General features: G+C 40.4%; 1 protein-coding gene across 2 annotated transcripts; it reads left to right on the top strand.

Annotated features, from left to right (window-relative positions):
- The first annotated feature begins 2,136 nt into the window (after positions 1 to 2,136).
- Positions 2,137 to 27,826, top strand: GPI (glucose-6-phosphate isomerase). Of its 2 annotated transcripts, none has more exons than XM_050904093.1 (18): positions 2,137 to 2,298; positions 7,421 to 7,511; positions 8,439 to 8,507; positions 11,395 to 11,514; positions 14,184 to 14,267; positions 14,359 to 14,505; positions 16,267 to 16,338; positions 17,397 to 17,441; positions 18,266 to 18,319; positions 19,271 to 19,331; positions 21,598 to 21,641; positions 21,868 to 22,020; positions 22,380 to 22,509; positions 22,885 to 22,961; positions 24,333 to 24,434; positions 24,971 to 25,046; positions 25,131 to 25,197; positions 26,729 to 27,826. In XM_050904093.1, the coding sequence occupies exons 1-18, from the start codon at positions 2,180 to 2,182 to the stop codon at positions 26,850 to 26,852; spliced, it is 1,635 nt and encodes a 544-aa protein (XP_050760050.1). In that variant the 5' UTR covers positions 2,137 to 2,179; the 3' UTR covers positions 26,853 to 27,826. The 2 variants fall into 2 exon arrangements, with proteins under 2 accessions (XP_050760050.1, XP_050760049.1); XM_050904092.1 differs by having other exon boundaries at positions 24,306 to 24,434; positions 26,729 to 27,825.

Here is a 27,826-nt window from a genome sequence, read left to right as displayed (position 1 = left end):
TGCCAGCAAGCAGATGTGCAAGAAGCTGGGAGGGAGCAGAGCCAGGACAGCTGACCCCAACTAGTGAAAGGGGTATTCCATACCATGGAACGTCATGCCCAGTATATAAACTGGGGGGAGTTGGCTGGGAGGGGTGGATCATGGCTCGGGCATCAGTCAGCGGGTGGTGAGCAATTGCATTGTGCATCACTGGGGTTTTTTTCTTTTTTTTCCTCTTCTTTTTTTTTGTTATATTCCTTTTCATTACTATTGTTATTATTATTATTATATTTCATTATTATCATTGTTAGTAAATAGTAAACTATTTAATATTAATTAATAGTAAACTAATTAATATTTAAAAAACCAACTATTTTACTTTAGTTATTAAGCTGTTCTTATCTCAACCCACCAGTTTCACCTACTTTCCCGATTCTCCTCCCCATCCCACTGGGAGTGGGGGGGGGAGTGAGGGAGCGGCTGCGTGGTGCTTAGTTGCTGGCTGGGGTTAAACCACGACAGCAGGTAACCACATGCACTGATGGATGGTCAGGTAGATTCAGGCAGCATGAGAGAAGCAGCTTTGCCTTGGAGAAATTGCCCAAACCTATGATTGGCAGGGATAAGAGTGGCCTCCAAAAATGTAAAAAAAAATGAAAACTTATCAAGTGATTAAGATTTATTTTGCTGAAGAAAAAGGCTTTGGCCTATTAAACAGTTGCTTTAAGTCTGAAAAAGCAAACCTTAGAAAGAAGCAAGTGTGAGGTAAGGAAGGACCTTTTTTAGAAAGTATTATCACTATACAAGAGTTATACATTTGCTAATATAATTAAGCATCAATTAAGAACGTTTTTTGTTTTGCAGCAAGGGAAGATGCTGATTCTGCTGCTTAAGACTTGGGCTGTGATTTTAGTGATCTGAGCCAAGTCCACGCTCTGTGACTCTGATTTAGGCCCAGATCCATAAAGGGGCTTAGGTGCTTAAAATATGACTTCACTGGGATTTTTTCACCTAAGCTGCAGAGTGCAATCTCCGGAATTTGACATACTCCTTTACATGCCCCTGTTCAAACAACATTCTGCTTTATGCCCAGAACAGCCTTTTTTTCCCCTGAAGAATGGCACAGCTGCTCACCTGCCTGCCCTGGCCTGCCTTCAGAGCGAGCGTGCCACCGCCTGGGAGCGGGCCCAGCAGCGCAGGCCTCCAGCCCCCACCACCGCAGCTCAGGCGTGTAAGCTCCTTATGTAATGGCCGGGGAGGAAGCCAAGGTTCTCAGAGTGCAAACCAGAGCAGCCGACATGTCGTGCAGAGGCCATCTGAAGTAGCGGGTGGATGATGCTGGCAAAAAGGGTGGGCAGCCCTTTGGGGGGGGGGGGGGGGGGGGGGGTTAAGAGGTCTAGCACACGTTTCAGAGTGGCGTTGATGCCAGGCTGGGGTTCAGAGCCGCATCCCTACCCTGAGGCCTGGTGCTAGGACCACAGAGCAAGCGGTGCTGCCCTCACCACACTCCCCCCACCCTTCACACCCCTCAGCTGGGTTGCACTACGCAGGACAAGGCCGTGGGGCCGACCCAGGATAAAAATAACCCCGAGAAGAGACATTATTTTTAACCTGGTCAACTCCCTATGCACCTACACGAGCAGCGGCCCTGACAACCGCGGCGGCTGCCTGCGGGCGGGTGGGCAAGCAGGGCGGCCGGCGAGGCAGGGTCCGCCGAACCGCTGCGCCAGCTCCCGCCGGTCCCGTATGCCCGCCGCCTCGCACAGGTGCCCCATGACGGGGAAACCGCTCTTCCGTCAACACGGGACTTATAACCGGTGTGCGCTGCACAGCCCCGAGAGCCGGCGACCCCTCCGCAGAGGCCGCTACCGTTGCCCGCCCCGCGCGGCGCCCCGCAACGCGGGCAGGCAGCCCCGGACTCCTCCGCCCCCGCCTCCCCCTCACAGGGACCCGCAGGCAGGCTGACCGCTCCTTCCTCCCCGCTCGCACGGCAGCGAGAGAAGCCCACCGCCCGGCGGGGCGGCCCGCAAAGGGGAGGGGAGGAGGGCGGGCCGGGCCGGGCCGGGCCGGGCCGGGGCGGGGCCGGCGGCAGGAGGCCGAGCTCGCTGCTATAAAACCGGAGGCGGCGGTAGTAGCTCTGCTCGCCGTGCTCGCTTCCGGGCGCCAGCGGTGTCTGCCTCAGCCCTCCCTGGCCGCTGACATGGCGCTCTCCGGCGACCCCCATTTCAAGAAGCTGGCGGAGTGGCACAAGGCGAACTCCTCCAAGCTCGTCCTGCGGCAGCTGTTCGAAGCCGACAAGGATCGCTTCCAGAAGTTCAGGTGAGGCTGGGCGGCCCCCGCACGCCCTCCCCCGCGGCTGAGCGGGGCAGCAGCCGCCCCTGCCCGCCCTAGCGACCGCCGCGGCCCGCCGTGCCCTCAGGCTGCCGGCACGCCGGGCATTTCCGCGTGCGAGGCCCGGGGCTGTGTAGGGCTGGCTCCCTCACTCCCTCAGGTGGGCGCTGCCGGAGAGCCGGGGCCTCGCCGCGGGCGGGAGGGATGCGGCCCTCCTGGCTGAGCCCTGGCGGGGGCCGCGTTTTCCGGAGGGGGGCGGGCGGAGCCCCGCGTCGCCCCGCTCCCTCCTGCCCGTGCGGCCCCGGGAAGGGAGCGGGGCCCGGCGGGGGAGGGGGCACAGCGCACACACGCGGCTGCTCTGCTCGCCGCCGTTCCCGCCGGCGTGCGGGGGGTCCGGGGGAGGGCGGCTGCCGCTGGCTGCAGCCGCGCCGGCCGGTCGGAGGCCGATGGCAGGCCAGGCCGGGCACATGCGCCCGGGACCGCGGCGTGGGCAGCCGGGAGCCCCGCCGCGCCGCGGGGGCAGGTGCCGGGCGGGGGGGGCGCTCGTCGGCAGCCCCCGAGGAGGGCGGCCGTGCGTGCTTGTCCTTGACTCATCCTTGCAGCAGGGTACGTGCCGAGGAGCACAGCGCCGGGCTGTGGCTCGCGCAGCGGCATTGTGGGTCCTTCATTTCGCAGTCTCTCGCACCCTTGTGCTTAGTCATGATAAGCTCCGCGATAAAATCACGAGGATCCATCCATCCGTGTGCCCCTACCTGTCAGTAGTGCGGTGGTGCCTACCCCTGCCCTGAGATGGGGAAGGGGGGGATGTTTAGCAGGTTTAGCCCTCCCTTGCCTCGTGCTATCCATATTACAGAAAATGCATTGCAACGTATTTTTGCTACAGGAGGAAGTAAGAAGTTGAAGCAGTATGACAACGTTCAGCAGTTTCATCCTGTAAAGCGGGACTAATGTTTTCTGTATGCTGGAGGCTGTGCTGAGAAGTCGTGTGTGTGGTTACATTGTTGGACTATACCAGCAATCTGAAAAGTCTAATACTGTGTAGATGCATCCCTGACTTGATTTGTAAAGTGAGCCTGGGTAATATAGATATAGTGAGCTTCTGTTATCAAGTGTTGAGACAAGACTTGTTGCATGTATCAAGCTTTTCATTAGCATCCTAGGTAAACTGACTTTTGTTTCCTTTTGAGCTCGTTAGATATTCTTTAAATTGTAATTAAACATCGCGTATGAAGTCCTGCATACCAGTATACAACAGTTAAAATGTCATTTGCATTGATGGAAAAGGTATGCTAAATTTCTGGAGTATTGAACCAGTATCTGGTTCTTCTAACAGGATTTTTTTGTACTGTTAAAGAACTTTATTAATTATTAATATTATCTTATACAAATCTACTAGCTCTTCTCTAATAGAGCTAGTTCTGGTTGCAAGTTTTCCTTATCTCCAGTATATCCCAAGAGACTGAATTTGGTAACATCCTTGGAACAAAGGAAAGCTGAAGCAAACTAGCTAAATAACTCAAAAGGTATAATCAAGAGGTTTCTTATAAGGTTCCTTCCTGAATGGCTTAAGCAAGTACTCTTGTTGGGGATCGCACTGCATCTTAATCTCATTGGCTGTCTCTTTAATATTATCCAAGCTACTTTAACCATAAAATAGACTCTCTCAATCTCAAAGAGTCTGTATTTAATTGGTCTTGTGAATGTGTAATATACTTAGACTTTTTTGAGTGTTACACTGTCACTGTGTACAGTTAACCAAGGAGAAGATACTTGACAACTGTTGTTTCAGGCACACATACTCATCTCTAACATGTTTTCTCCATGCTGAAAGTAGTCAGTGTGTCTCCTACAATGTGTTTATCAGATTTTTTGTGAAATGTTCTTTACCAAGGTTATCTGTTTCAAATAGCTGCCCAACTTAATGGCCTTTTGTGCTGCCCATAAGGATAGGAAACAGTTGAAGTGTTTTAAGTTTACTGAATCCTTTCTTTTCATGACTTCAGTCCTGTTTCCTGATAAACCAACACATTCTGGACTACCAGGAGAACTTTCTCATAGCAAAATAGAATTGCAGAACTGACAGCCGGGGTTAGTTTGACAGATCTGCTTGTATACTTCTCACTGATTGCCACTTTGAGCCAGATCAGCAGGATGATGGTAGTTAACATCTGTTGAAAGCCTAAGCAGGCTGGAGGTTTGGCCACAAGGTCCTCTCTGTAGTTTGCACCTCTCTTCTCATGTGAAATTAATCTTTATGAATACATTTCAGTTAGTTCTGCTAGGTATTACCATAAAATAATTGGCTATCTCTCTTCCTTTGGAAGGAAAAGAGAAACTTATACCCATGTAGAAGTGCTTCCTGATACTGGTTCTGGAGAAATTTGACTGGTGTGAATAATTTTTAATCTGAATATTTCATCTCTGAGCACAAGTATCTAGTTAATGTTATTATAAGAACCTTACACTCAGTGACTATGTCCTACAGAGTATAGATAGAAGATCCTTTCTTCCTTTTGTCCTTTTTTTCTTCCTCAGAATTTGTATATCTTGTTTTCCTGATTGGGAGTGTAGTCAAACCTGTAGGGTGCACCTTTGGTGTTCTTTGCCACCCAAATGTAAGGTCTGGTAGGAACAGTGGGTCTTAACAACATGGGTTGTTCACTAGAAAAACTCTACTAGTTTTGAAGGGGTTGGAACTTACATGATGCAGCCATCATAAAACTCAGCAGATAATAGATACCTGGATGCTAATTAAGGTACTTTTGATGCAAATAGCTAGTGCAAGATATAAAGCACTAGTATTACACTCCTAGTTGACTTGTCCATTATGAAGGATCAGAAAGAGCCTCCAATCTAAATGGGAAACATACCACCAGGGAATCCATGTGTAATAATACATTTAGGGGTTGCATACAGCTTCTTTATTTTGTGTTTAGATGGGAGATAATTTTATCTCACCTGAGATGCTGCAAGTGACCTTCCAATTAAGGGCTGCATCACTTAAATGTGGATGTGGCTTACGTGACAAGGCTCTTGTTCCACCTGGGTAGCACTACTGTTAGCTGCTGCATTGCAGAATGGGTAGTGTAGCAGAATGCAACAGAACTGCAGGGTTTGGGGCTTCTGTTTAAATAAAGGGTGGATCTCTTGGTGTAAGGGTTTAAGATGAGATTATATTGCATGTGTGTTCCACCTTGTATGTGGGAATTTAGATCTGGTAGCCATTGCTTGCCCTTTTTGCATGAAATGTCTTGGGATGCCATCTTTCTGCAGTTTCTTCAAACGAGTAGTAATTTGAATCCAGCCAGAATTTCATGGGATACATTGTCTTCTAGGTCTAGTAAGATTGATTTTTTTTTTATTCATACAAGTAAAATAACAATGAATTGTAGAAGTAAGCATACCTCGGGTAAACATAAAGAAAAGGTTACAAGGATTTCATGTTTGTGGAGTAGAACACTGGGAAAAACTATCTTTCTATATTAAACTGTTGATGAGAATTTTGAGTCCTACTGCCCTAAACTGAAGAAGTATTAGTATACTAATGGCCTTGCTGTATCATTAGTAAAATGTGTTCAAATCTGAGACCTTTCTGTAAATAAATTGCATCAAATCTCAAATTTGCAGGATTTGTTCTTATTTTTCTTCTGTACTGTATCAATAAATAGCAAATTTGGCAGTTGAGAGGTAACAGTCCTTCCCTTAGCTAGCCATATTTCAGGTATCCTTGTGCTGGATGGTCAGGACTTCAGGATTACTGTTTGCAGTCCACTGAAGAGAAGGGTGATTAACAGTATTGATGCTGTTTTTCCTTACTTGCCTTGTTCTTGCCTACAAAAGAAACACCTTCTAAGATTGTGCTTGAAGACACCTTCCTGCCCTTACTTAGTGTCTCTTGTATTTTAAGACCAGAAAAAGGACATGTTACTGTGTTTTTCCTCAAGTTAATGAAACCACCCAAATGTTTAGGCCTTGCTGATTATTAGTTATTGCAAGTTCAGCTCCATTCTTCCTTTGCAGCATCTTGCCTTCTCTGTCATATTACATGTTTGGAATAGCAATTATGCCATGGTTTGTCCCTGTGAAGTGGTCACTAAATAACAGTGCCTATTTCTGTGGTTAAGTATTGGGGAAGAAAAACTGGGGGAGATAATGAACAACGTGGAAACATTCAGAATTTAGATGCATGCAATTTCCTGTGGCTTGTGCATGGGGAGCAAAAGTGAGAGTAAGATACAAAAGGCCTTCTGTGCTTTTATAGAAGGCCAACTGAATTACTTACAGAACTTCGATTCTTCAGTTTAGAGTAAATGTGTATATTTGGCTGTAAACTAGTGCAAAGAAGAAATGGGTAGAAAACTGCTGTAAAGCACTAGAGGGACTGTAGAACTTCTCACATAGATACAAGGCTAGTAAATACAAATCAGCTCACTTGATTTCTCTTGGACTACCATTTATGTGTTTCATCTCAGGTGTAAACTTAAAAGTGCTTGTATTTTGAAGTGTTAGGCTATAGCTTTCAGATGAGGATTAGTTAAATAATTTGGAGACTTCCACTGAGTCAGTGAGGACAGTGAGACTACACCATGCACAGATGGGGTTTAATTCTGCATAGTAGTTGACAGAGTGTTTCTGTGCATTAACTTGTATAGATTTTTAAATCGGGCTTGTTCAAGTCTCCATATAAAAGAATGGCTGTGTTGAAAGGACCTGTAGGAAGACAGTTTAATTTTTTAGCAGCAAAAGAATGTGGTAAGCTTTTTACCTATGATATATTAGGAAAAAGCTAATTATTGCTAGTGGTTCAGTGAAAACAGAATGTGATTGTCCAACAGTGTGTTAAATATCCTTCATTGTACTTGGACTTTTACAAGCAGAAAGTAGATACTATAATTTAGCTTGTTGAAAACCATGGTCTTCAATTAAAACAACACACTAGTAAGTCATTTTATGAAACTTGTGGGGCAAATCAGTCCCTCGGGTCATCTTTACCGACTTAGTATAATTAGGATTCCAATTATTTTGTGATCTATAGAGGAGTTATCATTGTCTTGCTTAAAACAGTCACTCTTCAGGAATGTGCAATTAAACAACCTGTTTGTTTTGACAGCTTGACTCTGAATACTGATCATGGGGATATCTTACTGGATTATTCAAAGAACCTTGTTACAGAAGAAGTGATGAAAATGCTGATGGAACTGGTAACTCTTTAAAATGTTGAATTAATAAACCAAATAGGTTTTTTAAAAAGTAACTTACGTGCAGCTGATTATTCTAGCATTGTTTAGATACATTTAGCTCTGAATTTGAGACCATCAAAGTTAAAAGGCATCTGTTTACAAATCTTGGCACTGTTCAAAGTCTTGCATTGTCCTTTAGCCCCAAGGTACAAGGCCATTTTTTCAATGCACAGATCTGTTTCTTGTGCTCACTGAAAAGATTTTTGGTCTGTGTAACAGACCAGCTGGCATATGGCACCGTTATTGAGGTCTACAGTAAAATAAGAGAGTCATGTAAAGTTGTAAGAGAACATCATGTCTTCTATACCTGCAATTGAAACAATACTTCATATGTCGTGCAGTCTTAGTTTTGAGATTCATTTGCAGTTGGATATACTTTAAGAAGTTTGTGTCATTAACTTCAATTTAGCATGGTGTCCATGTTTACAACCCTTCCTTAACTATTGGTTCAGCCAAAGGCTTAGACTAGATACGACACAGATTTTTAAAAAGGGAAGAACTAGCAAGAATAGCTATAGCAAAATTACTTTTGCTACTCTTCAGTTAAAAAAAAAAAATTCTAAGCTGGTACAAAGAATCATTAGTGAATCCTGTAGCAGTATGACAAGATGAAACTGAGTAATTAAGATGGATTCATTGCATGTTGGTCATTCAGCACATGTTACTGTGTAACCGTTTAAGGGAATAAACAGCCTGCATAAAAATACTTGCTTTAAAATAAAAGAATCAATTTTTAAACTAGAATCTAGTGGGTCTTTTAATCTAATATCCTAATTTCTGTTTCACTCTCATGTGGTAAATGTTCACGCTCTTTAATGTAGCTGGACCTTTGTAGTGCATGTTGACTTCCTACTATTTTTAAGAAGAATCTATTTTTACATTTCTCAGGCGAAGTCAAGGGGTGTAGAAAGTGCCAGAGAGCGCATGTTCAGTGGAGAAAAGATCAACTTCACTGAGGTAAGGCTATTTCTGTCCATGGTTCTTTCCCCTCAGTTGTGCATATGTATTATGGATATTCATGCATTTGTGTAAGAGAAATCTTGAAAAAACTTACTCAAATTGCTACTCCAAAATGCTGAGTGGTTGTAATGTTTGCTGCACTACTTACATGAGAAATTTTTACAGCTCTGACAAAGACAGAAGAAAATGTGTGTGAATAAAGCTATTAAATCCTCCCTTCAACACACATCTTAATTTTTTTTTTAGAGATTTTGGTGGTATATTTTTTTTTTCCTTGTCTTCTCTTCCCTCTTTTGTAGAGAGGAAGATGAGTTAGATCTTGCAAAGGGCATGGAGCAGAGTATTGCATTCCAGGTATCCCTTACATGTTTTTGCCTAATGTCAGTGTTCATAAAGCTTAGTAAACTGCCTACAAAGTTCTAGTGAGAATTGTGTAAGGCTTTCTGTTTTGAGTTGTTGATGCTACTTATCTTTGGGTACGTTTAACAGTAGAGACTATAAACAGTCTTGGGAAATTAACCACCTATTTCAGTAAGAAGCTGAGTATCTTCCTCTTTTTGTAGATCTGAAGGTTGTAATTATGGTTAAATCTTCACTAAAACATACAGAAAATCAACTGTACCTTTTTTCTGAAATTGAAAATAGGATGAAAACTAGAAACTCAACAGTATAGTGTGATTTATTAGTCTAAATATTAAAGGCTATTTAGTATGTTTGAGGTAAATTCACAGAAATCAGTATATCCTTTGACTTGGTTATTGACTGATTTAGCTGTTGCACAAGCTGTTTGCTTAAAATAACTCAGCAGTTGGACATTGTATTGTTTGAATGCTACATGTTTGTAAAAATGCACAGACAGAAACAGATAAAGCTTTGCTGGAGAAATGGTTCCTCTTCCTTCTGTGTTAATGCCTTCAATTCACAGATGTAATTCTAGCTAGTGAAAAAAGGAAGCGGGAAAAGAGGGTGATAAGTCTTAAATCTACCTGGAGGATTATTTTCTCAGGTATTGCCTCTCACTAGCCTCATGTAACAGAAATTATTACAGGGTTAGCCCATCTCTGACCATATATTATGGAGTTACTCTTCATTGTCTACAGGAGAGTAAATGTAGCAGCTGAAGTCTTCTCAGAAGGATGCAATTTTCACAGAAAGCACTTAAACACAGTATTAAACTGTGATGTGTTTGGCTTCTGCTGCTAGCTCCCTATTTTGCTGCTGTCTTGATATGGCAACTTTATGTAGCCATTAGTTGCATGATGAGTCTAGAAACATTTTTTCATTATCAGGCTGTTTCTCATTTACAGTCAGAAGTTGACTTGGCATTAGATTTGGTTTGTTTAATTTTTTCTGTTTGTATAGACTATCAAATCAAATTGGTTTGGCTCTGGAATATGAGCATGTGGACAATGTGAAATTGTCATGAGACCTTAAAAACAGGATGCTGTCAAACAGCATGACTGAATAAACCTAAAGCAATAAGACAGAAGGGATCTGCTTAATGGCAAGAACTGACTTGTCCACTACTCTTCTGATTTAGAACATTTTTTACCTATTTGTCTTAAGTACTTAAGACTTGTCTATATTTGGTGCTGCAGGCATTGGCTGCATGGTGGGTGCTTATGTGGAAGTTCTTTATAGTGCACCCAAGTGTGTCATTGCCAGGTGTTTGTCCCAGATGAGTTAAAACTTGCAGCTTGATATGGCACAAAGACAGTGCATTACAAGGTAACTTGTATCTGACTACTCATTGTGGGGAGTCTTCATAGCCCACCTGATATTTAGAAAATACAATATGACTGCTTCTCTTGATCAAGACAAAGCTTCCTTCAAGCCTGATGGTGAGCAGTATTTACCAAATAATACCATTCCATGGCTGAGTGTTGCAAAAAAATTGCCTCTGTTCACCCCAAATTTAAGTGGGTACCCTTTGATAACTAGCAACTGAAAGAGCTTTTTCGTATTCCAAGTCAGTAACCACAAACTCAATTTTTTGAATTAGCATTTGGTATTTAAGTCATAACTTGGCAGTTCATATTGTCTGTGTTGTCTTTGTTTCACAATGCTTCTCATTGTAGTGAAGAACAATGAGGTAGAGCAGACTAATTTTTTAATTTGTTCATTAGTATTGACTAACTCCTTCATTCTAGATTAAAGCTGTTAAGCTCCTGAACAGGCGAATCACAGGCCAGATTTCAGTGCTTTGACTTGCATATGACTGTGGAGAATTAATATAATATATTGCATGCTAACAGATCTTTTTTGCCTCATAACACAACTACCACCTACATATCTGGTGTGCAAGTATTCAGGGAACTTTTTTAATTGTGGGCAGTGGATAGAATAATGTGGCTGTTGTATTCATTTTTTGTCAAATGTTTAAATACGTATTTGTCTCTTCCTATATGAAATGGACTACTCGGGATAGTTGAGAAAATGCCAGAGAAGGCAACTTTGGCTGCTTGTTATAATTGATTTTCAGTATTGTCATTAATAGGAAACAACTTCATCCTTGTATACCTGAAGCATGCCAGAATAGTTAAGATCACTGAGTACTGAATATTGCTGAATTCTGAACCTCAATCATTAAATGCTTTTCAAGGGATTTTGAGCTTTCTTTTCAAAGTAAAAAAATAAGCTATTTGTTTACTTTGCATATTATATGCTTTTGTAAGCCCTCTGCACTGATTCTGTGAAATGAGGGGGTAATCTAGATAGCTGGTGATGAGTGTGTGTATATATACACACAAACTACTGCTCTAGTAATTCCAGTTACTCTAAAGGATTTTTAAGTCTTGAAGATTGTACTGCCTTGTGGATGAGGCACCTGAGGCCCCTGGGTATAATTTGGAAATAGATTCATCAAATTTTTCCCTTGTTTCAGAACCGAGCTGTGCTTCATATTGCTCTGAGAAATCGTTCCAATGTGCCAATACTTGTAGATGGGAAGGATGTTGTTCCAGAAGTAAACAAAGTGTTGGACAAAATGAAACACTTCTGCCAGGTATGAAGTACCACCATGGCATATTTTTCATATATTTGTTCTATACCCAGCCAGGTTCTTACATGTGTATTGCAAAGTATTGATTGTAGGCTGGTTCACATGAATCACTGTGCCCTTGTTTGAGGTTTATAATAGTTCTGGCTCAAGCATGGACTTGAAGCTGGTTTTAGTATGATTCACTTTTTTCTCTCTATTCCCAGTTGGGTTTTTCTTTAATGGGCTCTCTAAATCTTGCTCTTCTAGCAGTATCTTGCATTTACTTCAGAAGTCTTGTAAATCATTAAGTACCGTTCAAATATTGCCTTATTTCTTCTTGCTAATTTTTCAACTACTTGACTATATCAGTAGAAACTGCCTCTTAAAATTTGTGTAAAGTCAGGAGAGAGAGAGAAGCTCCCAGCTCACTTGCAATTTGATTATGCTCTCCTTAAATACTTTCTTAAAGATCGTCTGGTTTTAGGTCAGATTCCTTTATGATTCTGTTCTGTTTGCAGCATGAAAGTTTTTTTTGTTCCCTAGTTAAATACAGCAGTTAACCATTATCTTCAAATTGTTCTTTGATTCTGTACATCTTTAAAATGTAGGCATCTTTCAGATCAGTTGAGGAAATGCTCTGAAGAACTTCATAGAGCATTCTAACAAAGTCAAATTTATGTGTGATAAAACTAATCAGTAAAAGCTCACCAAATGGTTTTAGTGTATTTTAAACATGGCTGTGAGGAACTGGACCTGCTTGGTTGCTATTGTGAGTCTTATCCAGGTGGTAGTGGCCAGTATCACTGCCAACTCATACTTGTTAACCTTTACAAAATGAGCCTGGATTACGTCCAGTTCCTAATGGATAAATGCCAAGACCACAATAACTGACACTAATTGGTCTGAATTTGGAAGTTTCTTCCGGTAATGTAAGAATTGAATGGCCACAGAAATTCAATGGTCTGTTTTCCACTGTAGAGTTTTTAGCTGATTAAGATTTTGGTAGTGCAAAACAGGAGTTTTCACTGGTGCCACCCTCTTTATTGCTAGATGGTTTCAATTCTCAGAGCCTGTGAATTTCACTTTCCATGCAGATGTATCTTCTCTGCAAAATAAAAATCATGTTAAGCAGTTCCTTTGGAAAGGTTAACAAAGATGCTTGTTTCAGTCGACTCACTTAGGCAGATGGGATTTTAAAACTATGGCAACATCATCTACAGGCTACAGGAATGGTGTGTACTGAAAATGGATTTTCTGTTTGGAAAAACAAAAGGCTTTAACTTCAGCTTCTGTAGGGAAGGAGAGAAACTATCAGCATAACCAGGTGATTTGTTGTAGAAAAATTGCTTTAGAATTGGGGAATGTATGTAAAGTGTGCATGATACTAGAAAGATTCCTTTTGTGATTGGAACAAATTTAATGCATAGGTGGTACATGATGGACAAAAATCAATGCAGTGTTTTGATATTACTTAATGATTGTAATTTTGTTTGTCAGAACTCTCAGTAACTATTAAAACAGCAAGAATAGGGCAGAAACCTGTACTATGTGCTGTTAAGTTAAAGCCCAGAAATAAATCCTAATGCAAAACATACATGCAATAGAAAAACTTTTTGAATGTTTGGTTTGCCAATAAATCTCTATCTCCATGGCTTTATTCATATTTTAATGTCTTCCAGTTTAGTTAGCAAACTTGCTTCTAATTAAAGACATTTAAAGAACCCCTTCAGGTTCAAATAGTTTGTCACAAATAGTTCAATGCCTGTTGTGGCTTAACCCTAGCCAGCAACTAAGCCCCATGTAGTCGCTCGCTCACTCCCCCCACCCAGTGGGATGGGGGAGAGAATCAGAAGGGTAAAAGTGAGAACTTGTGGGTTGAGATAAAGACAGTTTAATAGGTAAAGCAGAAGCTGCGCACGCAAGCAAAGCAAAACAAGGAATTCATTCACCACTTCCCATGGGCAGGCAGGTGTTCAGCCATCTCCAGGAAAGCAGGGCTCCATCAGGTGTAATGGTTACTTCGGAAGACAAACGCCATCGCTCTGAATGTTCCCCCCCTTCTTCCCCCAGCTTTATATGCTGAGCATGATGCCATATGGTATGGAATATCCCTTTGGGCAGGTGGGGTCAGCTGTCCCGGCTGTGTCCCCTCCCAGCTTCTTGTGCCCCCCCCAGCCTACTTGCTGGTGGGGTGGGGTGAGAAGCAGCAAAGGCCTTGACTCTGTGTGAGCACTGCTCAGCAATAAGGAAAACATTCCTGTATTATCAACACTGTTTCCAGCTCAAATCCAAAACATAGTCCCATACCAGCTACTACGAAGAAAATTAACTCTATCCCAGCCAAAACCAGCACAATGCCCAAGATTTTTTCATTTTTTAGCTTGATTTCTCTTGCTTTTGCCAACACTCTGTTGTAAATGCTATAGCAGTCCACACAGGAGAGTTTGATCTTGAAGTGTGTTTTTAAATATGTGCATTAGACTTCTAACACTTAATGAAGTGTCATCTTAGACATAACCAAATGTCTAGCTAAGAAGGTAGCTTTGAGTGTAGGCTTTAAAGTCTAGAAGCTTGAAAGTTGTCTTTGGAGACTTTCTACAACAATGCCTGAAAACACAGCCTATTTCCAGCGTTAGAATCACTAACTTTAGTGTAAGTATAAAATAGTCATTGCAGTATTTTTTTTGCCACAGAGAGTCCGTAGTGGTGAATGGAAAGGCTACACTGGAAAGGCAATCACTGATGTGGTCAATATTGGGATTGGTGGCTCTGACTTGGTAAGCTCCTGATTTCTATACATCTTCCACATCTTTTTGTGTGTGTACACGCTTGCAATGAAAATAAAATCTAATTATTGCTTCTATCCAGGGCCCTCTGATGGTAACTGAAGCCCTGAAACCATATTCCAAGGGAGGCCCTCGTGTTTGGTTTGTATCCAACATTGATGGTACTCATATAGCCAAAACCCTGGCTGAGCTTAAACCAGACACTACGCTCTTCATCATTGCATCAAAGGTATGTCTAATACAAGCACTGGGGTGTGACTTTCTCTAACTGTAAAGGATTCAGTCAGAATAGAGATTTGTCCACAGGAACATCTACATCAGGGACTTCTAGTGTGGCCTATTTCTAAACAGGCTTGTTGTGATTCATCCTAAACTTGCACTACAAGCTTGTGTTGCTACTGAAATGCTTAGGGATTCAGAAGTCAAGTGCTGAAAATTACTTAACCTAAACAAGAAAGACACATGAGCAATTTCATGTTGTCTAGGGTATATTTCTCAGTCAACACAAGTTTAAGCTTTATTCACAAAAGTTTATTTTACTGTACTTCTCTGTGGGTGGAATGTAGAATGCTATGTAGCTATTTCTTTGAAATTCAAGATCTTGGTGTCTATTCCTTTTATTTAAGGTTACTTTTGGTCCTTTAAGTACAGTGTTACTTGTTAACAGTTTTTTTTGCATTAATGAATTGCACGTAGTTTGGGAATCTTCATTTTGTTTTAGGGTAGTAACAAAGTATCTTCACCTAAATAACTTAAATGCTGAGTTCCTTGAGCACTATAAGTACTAAGCTTCTTTACTTAGAGGTAAAGATGGTCTGCTGGTAGTTTATAAGATGACACTTATTTCTGAATACAGACTTAATAGCTGCCTTTTTTAAGTCTTGCCTTGCTAATAACTTAATCTGTAAACATAATTGCTAGCTGCCATCTTCCTTTGAGGAATGCTTCTGTCTTAGCAGAGGAAACTGATGAAGACAAACTTCATAGTTATGTAACTTGGCTTGCCTTCATTTGTAAAGCACAGTAGAACCTTTTTGCTGTTGAAGACAATCTGCAACAAATGAACATGTGTGTAATGCTGGCTGTGCTCTACAGTGGTGCTCGTTATCTTATCTTGGCAATACTGCAGCTGAGCAACAACTTATGGAATAAAAAGGAGACTTCACAAAGTAATACTAATGGTCAATTTGAATAATTGAGTTCAAGGATCACGGTTCAAAGGCTTAGAAGACTGCCAAATTGAAAGAGTAACACTTCAATTTCTGTTTGCCAGATTGTAGTTAGATAATTGGATATATTTGGAAGAGGATGAATGGCGTTTTTTTGTTTTCCAATAACAGGCTTGTGTTTCATAATGAAATATTTCTGGAGATGGATGAGAGTAGGTTGAATCTAGTGTTCACCCTTAAAGCTAAATTTTGATGGTTGAGTAAATCAGAATGGTTGTAGATATTTGCAAAACTGCATGACTGAACTTCTGTGCACACTTCATGAAGCAGGAAAATGTTTTTCTCTAATCAGCAGAACAAAATTATGGCAAGAGTCTTAGCAGAAATGCATGTTCCTACATAAAAAAAGTAGGAATTGAAGAACAAGAGGACAATCCAGCTAGGTTATCCTGTTTTGATGCTCAATTAGTTCTTTCTTAGTTGAATGGTAAAACTTCATATTTAGTGAAAGATTACAGTAGAAAATTTTAGTCTCAAGGTTTTGCATAACAGTTTGGGAGAGGGAAGGTAGGAAATGGGGAATAATTATTCCAATTCCAGATGTATGCTAGTTTAAAACTAGATAGGTAAATCTAGCAACACTAGTCTTTACTGGATTGATAAGCTTGCTTTTTTTGCTGAAGTCTGGCAGCAGCTGTCTATTATGAACATCTAGAATGACTCTACTCTGATTATCTGGAACATATGATGTTTTAGCAGCCTGAACTTGTTTCAATTTTAAGTACAGTGTTTTACATAATTCCTTGTTTTCCAATGTGCAGACTTTCACCACCCAAGAAACTATCACCAATGCAGAAACTGCCAAAGAGTGGTTCTTACATGCTGCTAATGATGTAAGTCTAATATGTTTAGGTTACATAACAGAATGCAACAGCTTTTCGTTGTGCAGTTTCTCTGTGGTCATTCTGTGTGCTTTGGAGCAGAGCCAATAGCTGCCCAAACATAAGCTGTATAGCTCAGCAAATGTTGCACATATATCATTTTGGTCCTTCTTGGTTAGTGACAGGCTGTTCTGTCCAATCAAAGTGATAAAACCATTAGTTTTCATTATAAATGCTTGTCGTGCACTGTTCCCCCAAATCCTGCATGTTAAGTAATAAAGCGTAGCATTTATTAGAGCTGATTAATAATTTGGTGGAACCACTGATATGGAAATCCAAGAATATGGTGTCTGTGTGGCATTACCTTTGCTGAGAATTGGAATCTTTAAAAACTAGAAATGAAGCTATGGCTGGAGTGATATACTGACATTTCTATGGCAGATGGCTGTGCTATAAATAGAAACCATGTATTTGGCTCATTCTCTCCTGTTTCTAACCTTTAAAAGAAAAAAGCAGATATTGCCTGCTCAGGTAATTAAGATGGTCTTTAACCTGTTCCAGTCAGGGTAGCTGTAGTTTGTTAGAAAGCTGGGCTTTGAAATTCCTCGTTATACTACTGTTGCAGACAACTAGTCTTTGTTCACCAGAACACTTACTGAAAGACCAAAGTCTAAATCTGGAGCTTGAGATTTATCCGTAATTCCAGTAGCCTTGATCTTTTGACCCTAGCCAAAAGGGTGGCGCATGTACAACAAACTCCATCTGCTCCAAAGTGGTGGCAGTGATGTTCCCAACTGATAACTTACGCTTAAGGAAATAGTGTGCTGCTCTAAGTGGTGACTGATTGCAGAGGGCTTCATGAAAATACTATCAGAATGTTATCTTCAGACAGGCATGCTGCCAAATCCCACACTGAATGTGAATAAGATGATTTCAAGTTGATAATGCAAAAATAACTGATGACAGTCAACAGTATTTTGTTTAAATATAAATGGTAGCAGATCAGCTTTTTGACCAGGAATCAAAATAATTAGCATTCTAGATCTAACAGTCTGTTTATTTTTATTAAGCCTTCAGCTGTGGCCAAGCATTTTGTTGCCTTGTCTACCAATGCTGTAAGTATAACAAATCTATTTTATTTTTTCCATGTACCTTTAAGATGGCTGCATTTTAAAATCCAGTAAGGAAGCCTATCTTTTAGGACACATTACTTGAATACCAATAGTTAGCCTTCCTCTTGAAAGGAAGCATATTTTTTTCTGCTGAAAATAACTGAAACACTTTTAGAGTAATGAACTGTATCAAGATTGGACCTTCATTATAGATTTGTGCTTTTTCTGCTAGAACTTTAAATCTGAAATCAAGATCTCTTATACTTGAAATGACTGTCCTGTTATTAATGAGTGTTACCTGTAATTGCTTAGGTGTGTGTGAATGCAGTTATGTAAGCAAATATTACTATTCTAGACTCTTCAAGTAAGTGCTGAAGTGATGCAGGTAGTTTGTGTGAATACTCTGTAGCATATGACGAGCATAATGTACCCTGATGCAAAAGTATGAAGTAGAAAGACCAATAGCAATTAGAAAAGGACTCTGCAATAATTGTGAGGGTGTCAGGTGCTGTAGTGTGAAGTTCCTTTCTTCCATTTTGGTTCTGTTAAATGTAAACTGAATGTCAGTTCAGCTCCTAACTGTATTACCACTTAGATCAGAAAATGAGTGTATGTCATTGATTTTATTTGAGACTGCTGAATAGTGATCTCTGGAAATAAAGGTATACTTTTTTCTGATAGATGCTATATATTTTTTAAATAAAGGATGTAATTGGGGAATTGTGTACTTAATAGGTACCCAATTTGTGTTTTTATTTGCTAGACATAAAGCTTTTTAAGAATGTTGGTTTTACTTTTGGTGTTCTTACATGCTTTTTTTATTCTAGCCTAAAGTTAAAGGCTTTGGAATTGACCCAGAGAACATGTTTGAGTTTTGGGATGTAAGTAAATGTTTAATGTTGTGTGGTAGATGTTAACTGCTAGAATAATCTAACTTGCTTCAGAAAATGCTAACTAGATGTCAAGAAACTGCTAAGCACCTAAATTATAGTAGTTGTATTCTCTGTACTGAAACATCTGAGAACTTGTAACTGAAGGCAAACTGAGAACATGTCAGGCAAGCAAAACAGTCTTGTCTTGGCCATTCCATTAAAAACCTGCAGTCAAAGGTCTGAAGAAGAGCCTTCTATATTCTTGGCTGTCTAATCAGCTGTTGGGTAACAGGAGATACAAGTCTTAGCTTATTCCTATGTGTAAGTAGTTATTATAAGCTGTGACATTTGACTGTTGGGGTCTACTGTATATAATCTAGGCCTGTAAAGGTCAAACATCAGAAACAGGAGCCTAATTTGGTATTTTGTAGCAGATGCATATTTTAAGTATACTGCCCTTAGTCTTGGCCCTTATACTTAATCAGAAACAGGTTGATTTGTCTTATAGTCAATGTGCCTGACAATTTCTAAACAACAGATTTAAAATCTAGTTTATCTAGAGCATTACCTTTCCCTAGATAGAGTCATAATCCTGCTGAAGCAGGCTTTACCTATAGAGGAGTGATACTAGGAAAGCAGTTAATACAAGCTGCAAATTCAGTATTTGGAAGTGAACTGGAATCATAAAGGGATCTGCTTCAACAGATATTACATAAATTGGACAAGTAGGATAACTTTAAAGTCTCAAAAAATGAATCCTTAAGGATTCATTAGGGGGCTACTGTAAGGTGCAGGTTCCATTGACCATGCCATATAACGTTTAGTTGAATTATCACCAGAAAGAATATTGATTTTGCTGAAAATAGTCTAAACACATGCTGCTGTTTCCTAATAGTTTGAATAAGTTTGAATTTAAAAGCCTTGCACTTTGCTTGTCTAAACCAGTCTCTTTGCTTTCAGTGGGTTGGTGGCCGCTACTCTCTCTGGTCCGCCATTGGTCTCTCCATTGCCCTGCATATTGGTAGGTATTCCTATGATGTAACAATGCTGTGAATTAGTCTGTTTGCTTTAGGAATATAACTATGGAATGCATTAGCAATAGTGGATTGTGGATCAGATTTGGGCAAATGGTATTTTACCCAACCTAGTCTGAGTGGTTGGATGTTTGTGCTAAAAAACAACCTGTAATGCAATGGAAATGTTGAGATTTTAGTACTGTAAATGCAGTTTTGGAAATTACCCATACTTAGGTAAAAATAGTCAAATGGCATCTCTTTAGTCACTTGCATAGCCAAAAGTGCCTGATTTATGTAAAGCCATGTCAGCGTTGAAAATCAGACCTTGCAACTGACACTTGTAAACTTTGAGTAGGATATTTAGTTTTGGTGAGTATATACACACTAAATGTCAAAATCCTATGTCTCCAGTTCTGCATACAAGCTCTGTTTAGCATTGTTAACTATCTCCTTCTCCCATTACTTTTGTCCCCAGTACTTGTTCTTCTAGGCTATAGGGCCTGATGATACAGGAATGCTGTTTCAATCTGCAGTTGATTGTGGAGCAAACATAGACCCTCAAAATTGATCCCCACCTACTTGTATTGTTGTGGAGTAGCATTGGCATTTCTGATGCAGACCTCAAATGCAGGTGGAGAGTACACAGTTAATGTGAAAGACTCTAAGAACTGCTGTTTCCTGGTGAGCAGGCTGTTCAGCAGCCTTGCATTTGTTCCCTCATCACTTCTTTCAGATATTTAAAGTCCAAAACAATGTAATTTATTTTTCTAAATAAAAGCTAGAATTCCCTTAGACTGAGGTTAGAAGATGTCGTAGTTTAACCCCAGCCAGCAACTAAGCACCATGCAGCTGCTTCCCCCCCCCTCCCAGTGGGGTGGGGAGGAGGAAAGGAAAAAAGTAAAACTTGTGGGTTGAGATAAGAACTGTTTAACTAAAGTAAAATAAAAATATACTACTAACTAATAATAATAGTAATGAAAAAGAATACAACAAAAAAAAGAAATAAGAAAAGAAACCAGTGATGCACAATGCAATTGCTCACCACCCGCTGACTGATGCCTGAGCCGTGATCCGCCCCTCCCGGCCAACTCCCCCCAGTTTATATACTGGGCATGACGTTCTATGGTATGGAATACCCCTTTGGCTAGTTGGGGTCAGCTGCCCCGGCTCTGCTCCCTCCCAGCTTCTTGCACACCTGCTTGCTGGCAGAGCATGGGAAACTGAAAAGTCCTTGGCTTAGGGTAAGCGCTACTCAGCAACAACTAAAACATCAGCATGTTATCAGCATTATTCTCACACTAAATCCAAAGCACAGTACTGTACCAGCTACTAAGAAGAGAGTTAACTCTGTCCCAGCCGAAACCAGGACAGAAGAAAAACATTGGTTTTGGTGGTTTTGGAATGATATGAATAGGACTTGTCATGTGTAGAAAAACCTATGTGAACAGCAAAATAAACTTCAGTCAGGCACTTAGTTTTGTCTGCAATAAACTGTTCATCTCTGCTGTCAGACAGATTTGGTGCTGACTGCTGACATGCCAGTCTATCTGCACTTCTTGCTCTTACCTCCTTCATCTCCCAAAGCTGGCTTCTGACCATAGGTGGAGCTGCTGCTTTGATTGCCAAACACTTCACCTCCATTTTTCCATATAAGAATCAGGATTTCTGGCTTTGCAGGGAAGGATGGTGTTAGTTAAACTACTCATTAGTGAAAATGAATGGTGATTTAAATACCCTAGTTATAGAGCAAAGAAAAATCAGGTGAACTGTGAAGAGAACAGGGAAGGGGTGGGGGGGAACCTTTTACTTTGAGAAGACCTTATTACAGTTGTTTCCCCTCAGACCAACACAGAAATCCCTGTTGTACTAGCCTTGCCCTGTTTTTGGGGGGATGTCTCTCCCACTGTGGCTGTGAAGTGACTAAGTGTTCAAACTTGCTGAAAACTACATAGCCTTTAATACAGAGCCTGGTTTTAATGCCTCTGTTTTCCTTCTAGTACCTCATTCTGCCTGAATGGGGATTTTAGGCAAAGGTTTTTGAAGTGTGTTTCATGAAGCTGGACTTGGTCTGAAGTCCAGGCTTTAATCATAACTAAATATATCAGGCTTATGGGACGCAAATTTCAAAGTCAAAGTGCAACTTTAAACTCAATTAGTAGTTGTGAGCCTTGCTGCATATAAGGAATCTGAACTGTTTTATGATTGTCTCTACAAGAAAAAATCAAGTTTGAGTTGTAATAGTAAATACAAACTGACTTTTTCCATTGTTAGGTTTTGACAACTTTGAGAGCCTACTTGCAGGAGCCCACTGGATGGTGAGTGTGGGATGCCTATTTCAGATTTGCTCCTCTTAAGACTTGTCAGTAAGATAACTGAAGGCAGGTTGTTTTCTAAAGTTCACCTCCCCATGTCCTCTCAACGCTTCTAAAACAACTGTGCTTGGGAAGCTCTCCCTGGATCAAAACAACCATAAAAACAATTTAAGAGTTGGGAGGGATGACAATTGCTTTATCAAAAGTGTAATTTTCTTTTGTCACATAGGATAATCACTTCCACACTGCCCCACTGGAGAAGAACATGCCTGTTCTGTTGGCCATGCTGGGGGTCTGGTATATAAACTGCTATGGATGTGAAACCCATGCCCTTCTGCCCTATGACCAATACATGCACCGCTTTGCTGCCTACTTCCAGCAGGTAAGGCTCAGACAGAGTAAAGGTTTCAAGAAGCAAATAATGTAGATATGCTTCTGTCCTGGTTCTAGAACCTGAATGTATGTTTCTAGGTTAAAACTGCAATCACTTAAATTCATGTAATCAAGGGCCTAAAGAGACTGGTGCCAAGATTGATATCAGCTTATTTGCTTAGTTAATTTAGAGATTTTTTCCTCAGACCTCCATTATCTTTATGTCCATAAACTAAGCAGCTATATCCCTGATACTTATGAAATTTCTATAAATGAGCAGCACTCATTATAGTTGAAATATATATGGAAACTTGTACTGATACTATGTGGTTCTGCAAGAAAGGTGATACTGCCCTTCCCTTCTTTTAGGGTGATATGGAATCTAATGGCAAATATATTACCAAGAAAGGCTCTCGTGTGGACTACAGTACTGGCCCTATTGTGTGGGGAGAGCCTGGCACCAATGGGCAGCATGCTTTTTACCAGCTCATTCATCAAGGTAAACTGAAACTGTTCAATACCTTGTTTTGGAATTAAATTCTGAATGGCTACAAAGCTGCAAGAGAGTCTGCAGAATTGACACTGGTTTAGAGGTTGGATTCTTACCTAACCTGGCATCACATTGCTATGGTGCTTTTAATTAGTGGCTTTTGAAGGCTGCAAGATGCAGGTTTTAACTCTACAATAAGGAGAATCAACTAAAGCTGAAACTACTGAGGTGTATTGTCACTTCCCCTTGCTGTTAATAAAAAGCTTTTTTTAAAAAAGCTTTTTGAAGTGGCTGAGTCTTCCAGTAACTTTGAAAATGGGGTGAGAATTGAAGATTTTCTAAGACTTTCTTGTTGCAGGGTTATTAACATGGCTTTTCTTATAGGAACTCGCATGATTCCCTGTGACTTTCTGATCCCAGTCCAGACCCAGCATCCAGTCAGAAATGGCTTGCATCACAAGGTAATAAGTTCTTTGTCAGGGCACCCATGTTTTCTTGTGGCTGAAGGCATTGAAGCTTATTCAGTATAGCAGTGTGCAAGATTTCTAGATGTCCCTTTGAAACTATACACATAGGCTCTGAACATTCACAATAGGTTTGAAAATACCTAAATTATGATTACATATTATATGTAATATATGTAATACAGTGGTATTTTTTTCTTGAAGAAATTGCAGCCACAGTTCTTGAGGCAGATCAATGGTGTGGCCTGTTGGCCTATTGAGGCTGGAAAGAGTAGAGCTATTAAGTATTTGGAGAGAAAATTCCTTGTAGGAATTGTAAGGAGTGTAATCCTTCCAGAGTAGGAAGAAGCAAATTCTCAGAGCTGATGAAAACTTCATGAGAGATGCTGTTGCAAGTCTTAAACTGTAGGACAAAATTTAGTGAGTATACTATCGTGGCTAGGGTGATAGCCTTCTAGACATAGATATTTTTTAACCAGTCCAATGTTTTTAGTTTAATGTATAATGCAACTAAGGATTTTTAGTGAACAGTGTCTAACAATTTTTTTAAGTTCCATAGGTGGAAACATGTCCAGGTCTACTACTTACTGCAGACTGCAGAAAAAGCATGTTTCCTCGCTAAATGTCAATCTTGTCATGACTTCAGATTACAAGTGCTATTTAAATTGCGTAATAGTAATTTTTTGTCAAGTGACACCAAGTACCGGTGGAAGTTTTAGAACATGACTTTGCAAAAGAAAGGGAGAAAAGGTTTCATTTGACTGTAGATATAGTAAGAGTTATCTTCAATGTAACGGGTAGGACAAAACCACACTTGAATTTGCAAGCTAACGTTAGGCAGGGAATAGGAAACTAGAAATTCTACTGTATTGGTAGGGATTTGTATATGGTATGCAGTGGGGATTTTCCTTCATATAGAGTAAGTACGTCTTAGTTGGTTACCTTTGACTAATCTTTGCACCTGGCTTTCCATGCATATGGTGTAGCATGGATGAAACTATAGACTTTACTGGGTGAAAGGTGTGTGTGAAATCCTGGCTCCGTTGTTCTCACTGGGAGGTTTGCTGTCAGTTTCAGCAGGGGCAGGATTCTGCAAAATAGTCCTGGTTGTCTTTGGATACATGCACTATTAAAATAGTAATCAAGTCTCCTGGCACTCTGAGGTAAAAAGCAATAGCAGGCATTATGCAGCTAAAACCACTGCACGTTTTACTGCCACAGTGTTAAAACCAAGAGTTTTAACTCTAGTCTAGGTCTTGGTCTAGATTCAAGCACTAGGTATCACTATTCCAGCTAAGGAAACAGTAGCTTGAGTTGATGTTTTTATTTCTACCTGCTTAGATCCTTTTGGCCAACTTCCTTGCTCAGACTGAGGCCTTGATGAAAGGAAAGACTGCTGATGAAGCTCGTAAGGAACTTCAAGCGGCAGGACTGAGTGGAGATGCTCTGGAGAAGCTCCTTCCCCATAAGGTAACCGGGCTTTGGCACTTGACAGCTTTGCTCTAGTTAGATACTGTGGTGGTGAGGGCATTGTGTTGGTCCGCTGCTCGATGGAGTTTGCTAATGGGGCAGTGCCCTCCGGTGGCTGTCAAGTGCTACTGTCTTGACAGCTGTGAAGGTTGTGTTACAGGTTCTACCTTGTCGGGTCTCATGGAGCAGTCTGTGAATGGCACTCTTGCTATCTGATCTGGAAGCCTTTTGAGGCATTTCAGAAAAGATGAGCTATTTCATCACTGCCCCTGGGATATTGACTTGTTTTTTACATCCTGTAGCCCACAGCAGCCAGTAATGGTGCTTGGAAGTAACATTTTGCCATTGTGTTTGTAGTAAAACATGAAAATGATACAATTTTGTGGTTGAAGTTGTTAGCCTTTAAAGCTCTCAGGATTTTGTATTTGCTGCTAATACAAGTAGTCCAGTGTGGGCTATAAGGAAAATAGAAACTGCAAGTTTCTGATGTAAGTTTTATGACTTACTAGATACAATGTAACTATTGTTTTTGAAAGGTCTTTGAGGGAAATCGACCAACCAATTCCATCATGTTTACAAAACTCAACCCATTCACTCTGGGAGCCATCATTGGTAAGTAAATAGATCTCTCATCTGTGAATGCTTATTAAGACTTTCTGATAAAGTTTATTGATAAATCTCTTTTTCTGCTTATAGCCATGTATGAGCACAAGATATTTGTTCAAGGAATTGTCTGGGATATTAACAGTTACGACCAGTGGGGGTAAGTCTCCTTGATCTGTTTCTTGTATACTTATTGACTGTGGTATTTCTTAATCTGTCATGACTTAGAGAAAAGACAATGAAAAAAATAAGTGGTAAAGCAAATGATTATAGGATAGTTTTAAATGAAAACAGATTTTCTGGGGATAAGTCACCACGTATCCTTGTTCAGCCACGCATAATGACTCTGTAGATACAACTTTAGCTAAGGACCTTTGTTTAGTTTGATTTAAAAAAAAAATACTATGAATGCAGAAAAGAGGCAGTAATAATGAGTAAAATAGTCAAGCAGGCTGAACACATGCTCTGAGAATTAGAAAGGGAAAATAATTTCCCTTACAGAAGGGAAAAAGAACTAGTTTACCTCCAGAAACATTTAGTAGGCAGTTTGAATGGCATCTCTTAAGCAAAAGACTGACTGCTTCTTAATTTTCCTATACTGGAGATACAAGAATGTTTTTGGCAGATGTCTTTGTATATAGGAGCCCTAGGTCTAATGCAGGCTGCACCTGTGACCAAGGTTTATGGTAGAGCTCCATGTGGAGAACAGCAGCTTTACAAGGAGTTTGTCACTTTGTCACTTTTGAAAATGGAAGACTTAATCAAGAGCTAATCAGATTAATTTGTAGTAATATTAACTGTACAACATACTGTATGAAGACTTATGCAGGAGAAAGGGATTGGGAAATGAGTTAAGACTTTTCAGGTGAAACCTGCCTATGCTGTGAGGGGTTATTTTGAAGAGCAAGTTTGATCTACAGGCCTAGAATAGCAGTTTAAGATCTCTTAAAGGCTGAAGGATAGGTTGTTGAATATGTTTTCTTAGAGCTATGCTACCACAGCAAGTTCTTTAACTACAATATTGTAGTAGAAACTGAAAATGTAAGACTGTCTAATAAAAGCTGATTTCTGCTATAAACTCTGAAATCAGGAGTGGGATAGGAGTAAGTACAGCTTTTACTGCAACACATCAAAATCTAGAATGACATGCAAAACTATGGAATGTGGGATGCTGTAGAACCAGCCTAGCTTCTTGCAACTGTTGGAATATCCTAGGTTCTTACCCTGTGTGGCTGTAACTCCTGGATAGCACGCTGTAGTGTTGGGGAAGGCTTCCAGGCCTGCAACTCAGCTGTTGTTTATTGTCTTGGTGCTACAAATCAGTGTTCTGGGTGATGTCATGTTCAACAGTGAACAGTAGCAAGCTGAATGCGTTCTGCATTGGGGCAGGCTGCATAACACAAATGAGTACTGGAGAAAAGACTCTGCTTAACTTTTAAAACAAAACTTTCTTTAGACATCCTGTAATTTGAGAGCTGTCTGTTCAGCTAAGCAGCTGTGAGCTCCAGTTCATGAATGATACTGAGTTGAATAATACTAACTTGTCAGTAATTAGTGAAGGGAAAAACATTCATTGTAGTGTTCACTGTCAAGTTACTTCTTACCTATTTTTAACATCAATGGCTTATAGTAAATACTGTAAGTTGTTAGCACTAATGTTTTTCTTTCTTCTCCTGCTTTTATAAATGCAGAGTTGAGCTTGGAAAACAACTTGCCAAGAAAATTGAGCCTGAACTGGAGTCAGATGCTCCAGTGACATCTCATGATAGCTCAACAAATGGGCTCATCAATTTCATCAAAAAACACAGAGCCTGAAATGCAAGATTTGGAGGACATCGACAATCTAACCACCGAATACCCAAATCTGTTGTAGTTGTGCTTTTTTAGCTGATTCTAACAAAAATAGCACTTTACAGATGTAGCTTCTTCACTTGTTGCAGTTAATCTTGTTGCGTCAAGTGTTACAAATGAAAACTAGTTTTGTGAAACCCAGAGATTGTATAGTTGCTTTCTATTTTTGTGGCTGTTAATCTGTAAAGTGCAGCTGGTATGTTCCTCAGTTCTTATCCCTCAAATTCCTTAAAGGTGATCACGTACTGATATTAGAAAATAAAAGGTATGATGGATGAGTAAAACTTCTTCACTCTGTATCTTTAAAGTGCAGACCTAGTAACATTTGCCTCACTGACTGTGTAAGGTCCTCTGAAGCCAAGTAAACTAACTTCTGTCTCTTTGGACTGCTTCTGCTGTAAGCTGGAAACAAGAGTGTGTTCAAAGCATCAAATCTACAGCTGTAGATTGTTCAGATGGCATAATTTGATGCATTTGAGCAAGATACAGATTTTTTTTCCAATGCTACTGTGAAAAGGAAAGCTTACTAATGTTTGGTAAAAGATCTCCTGATTTCTCTGTAAGCTACAGAAGCCCTATGTGGACAGCAATCCAAAAAGGAAGAAAGTTCCTGAAGTGACAGTGATATCCTGATTTTCCAAACAGTTTTCAAGAGTTTGAAGCAACAGCTTGGGATCACTTGCAGAAGAAATGTATTTTTGGTGTCCTCCAGAGGCAGTTTCTCTCACTCTTCTTAAATCAGCATCACTGTTCCAACAAAAAAAATGAATAGAGAACAACTTTACTATTTGTAAACAGATGCTTATCTCCTCTTTCATTCTCTACCACTGTTAACCCCTCTCTGCTAGCAGACTGGCATGCTGTGGCTGTTGTTCTGTAACACCTTTAATAAAGGTAAGACAAGCATTGAAAGGAAAAATAAGATGTTAACTGTGGTT

The sequence above is a fragment of the Gymnogyps californianus genome, chromosome 12 (assembly GCF_018139145.2).
Source record: "Gymnogyps californianus isolate 813 chromosome 12, ASM1813914v2, whole genome shotgun sequence".
In the NCBI taxonomy this organism is placed as follows: Eukaryota; Metazoa; Chordata; class Aves; order Accipitriformes; family Cathartidae; genus Gymnogyps; species Gymnogyps californianus.
This window is presented reverse-complemented; position numbering and strand designations above follow the sequence as displayed.

Coding starts and splice junctions, on each gene's coding strand:
- GPI (XM_050904092.1), top strand. CDS start 2,180: ATGGCGCTCTCCGGCGACCCCCATTTCAAGAAGCTGGCGGAGTGGCAC. Junction 7,512..8,438: donor TGAAAATGCTGATGGAACTG/GTAACTCTTTAA, acceptor TACATTTCTCAG/GCGAAGTCAAGGGGTGTAGA. Junction 11,515..14,183: donor AAATGAAACACTTCTGCCAG/GTATGAAGTACC, acceptor TTTTTGCCACAG/AGAGTCCGTAGTGGTGAATG.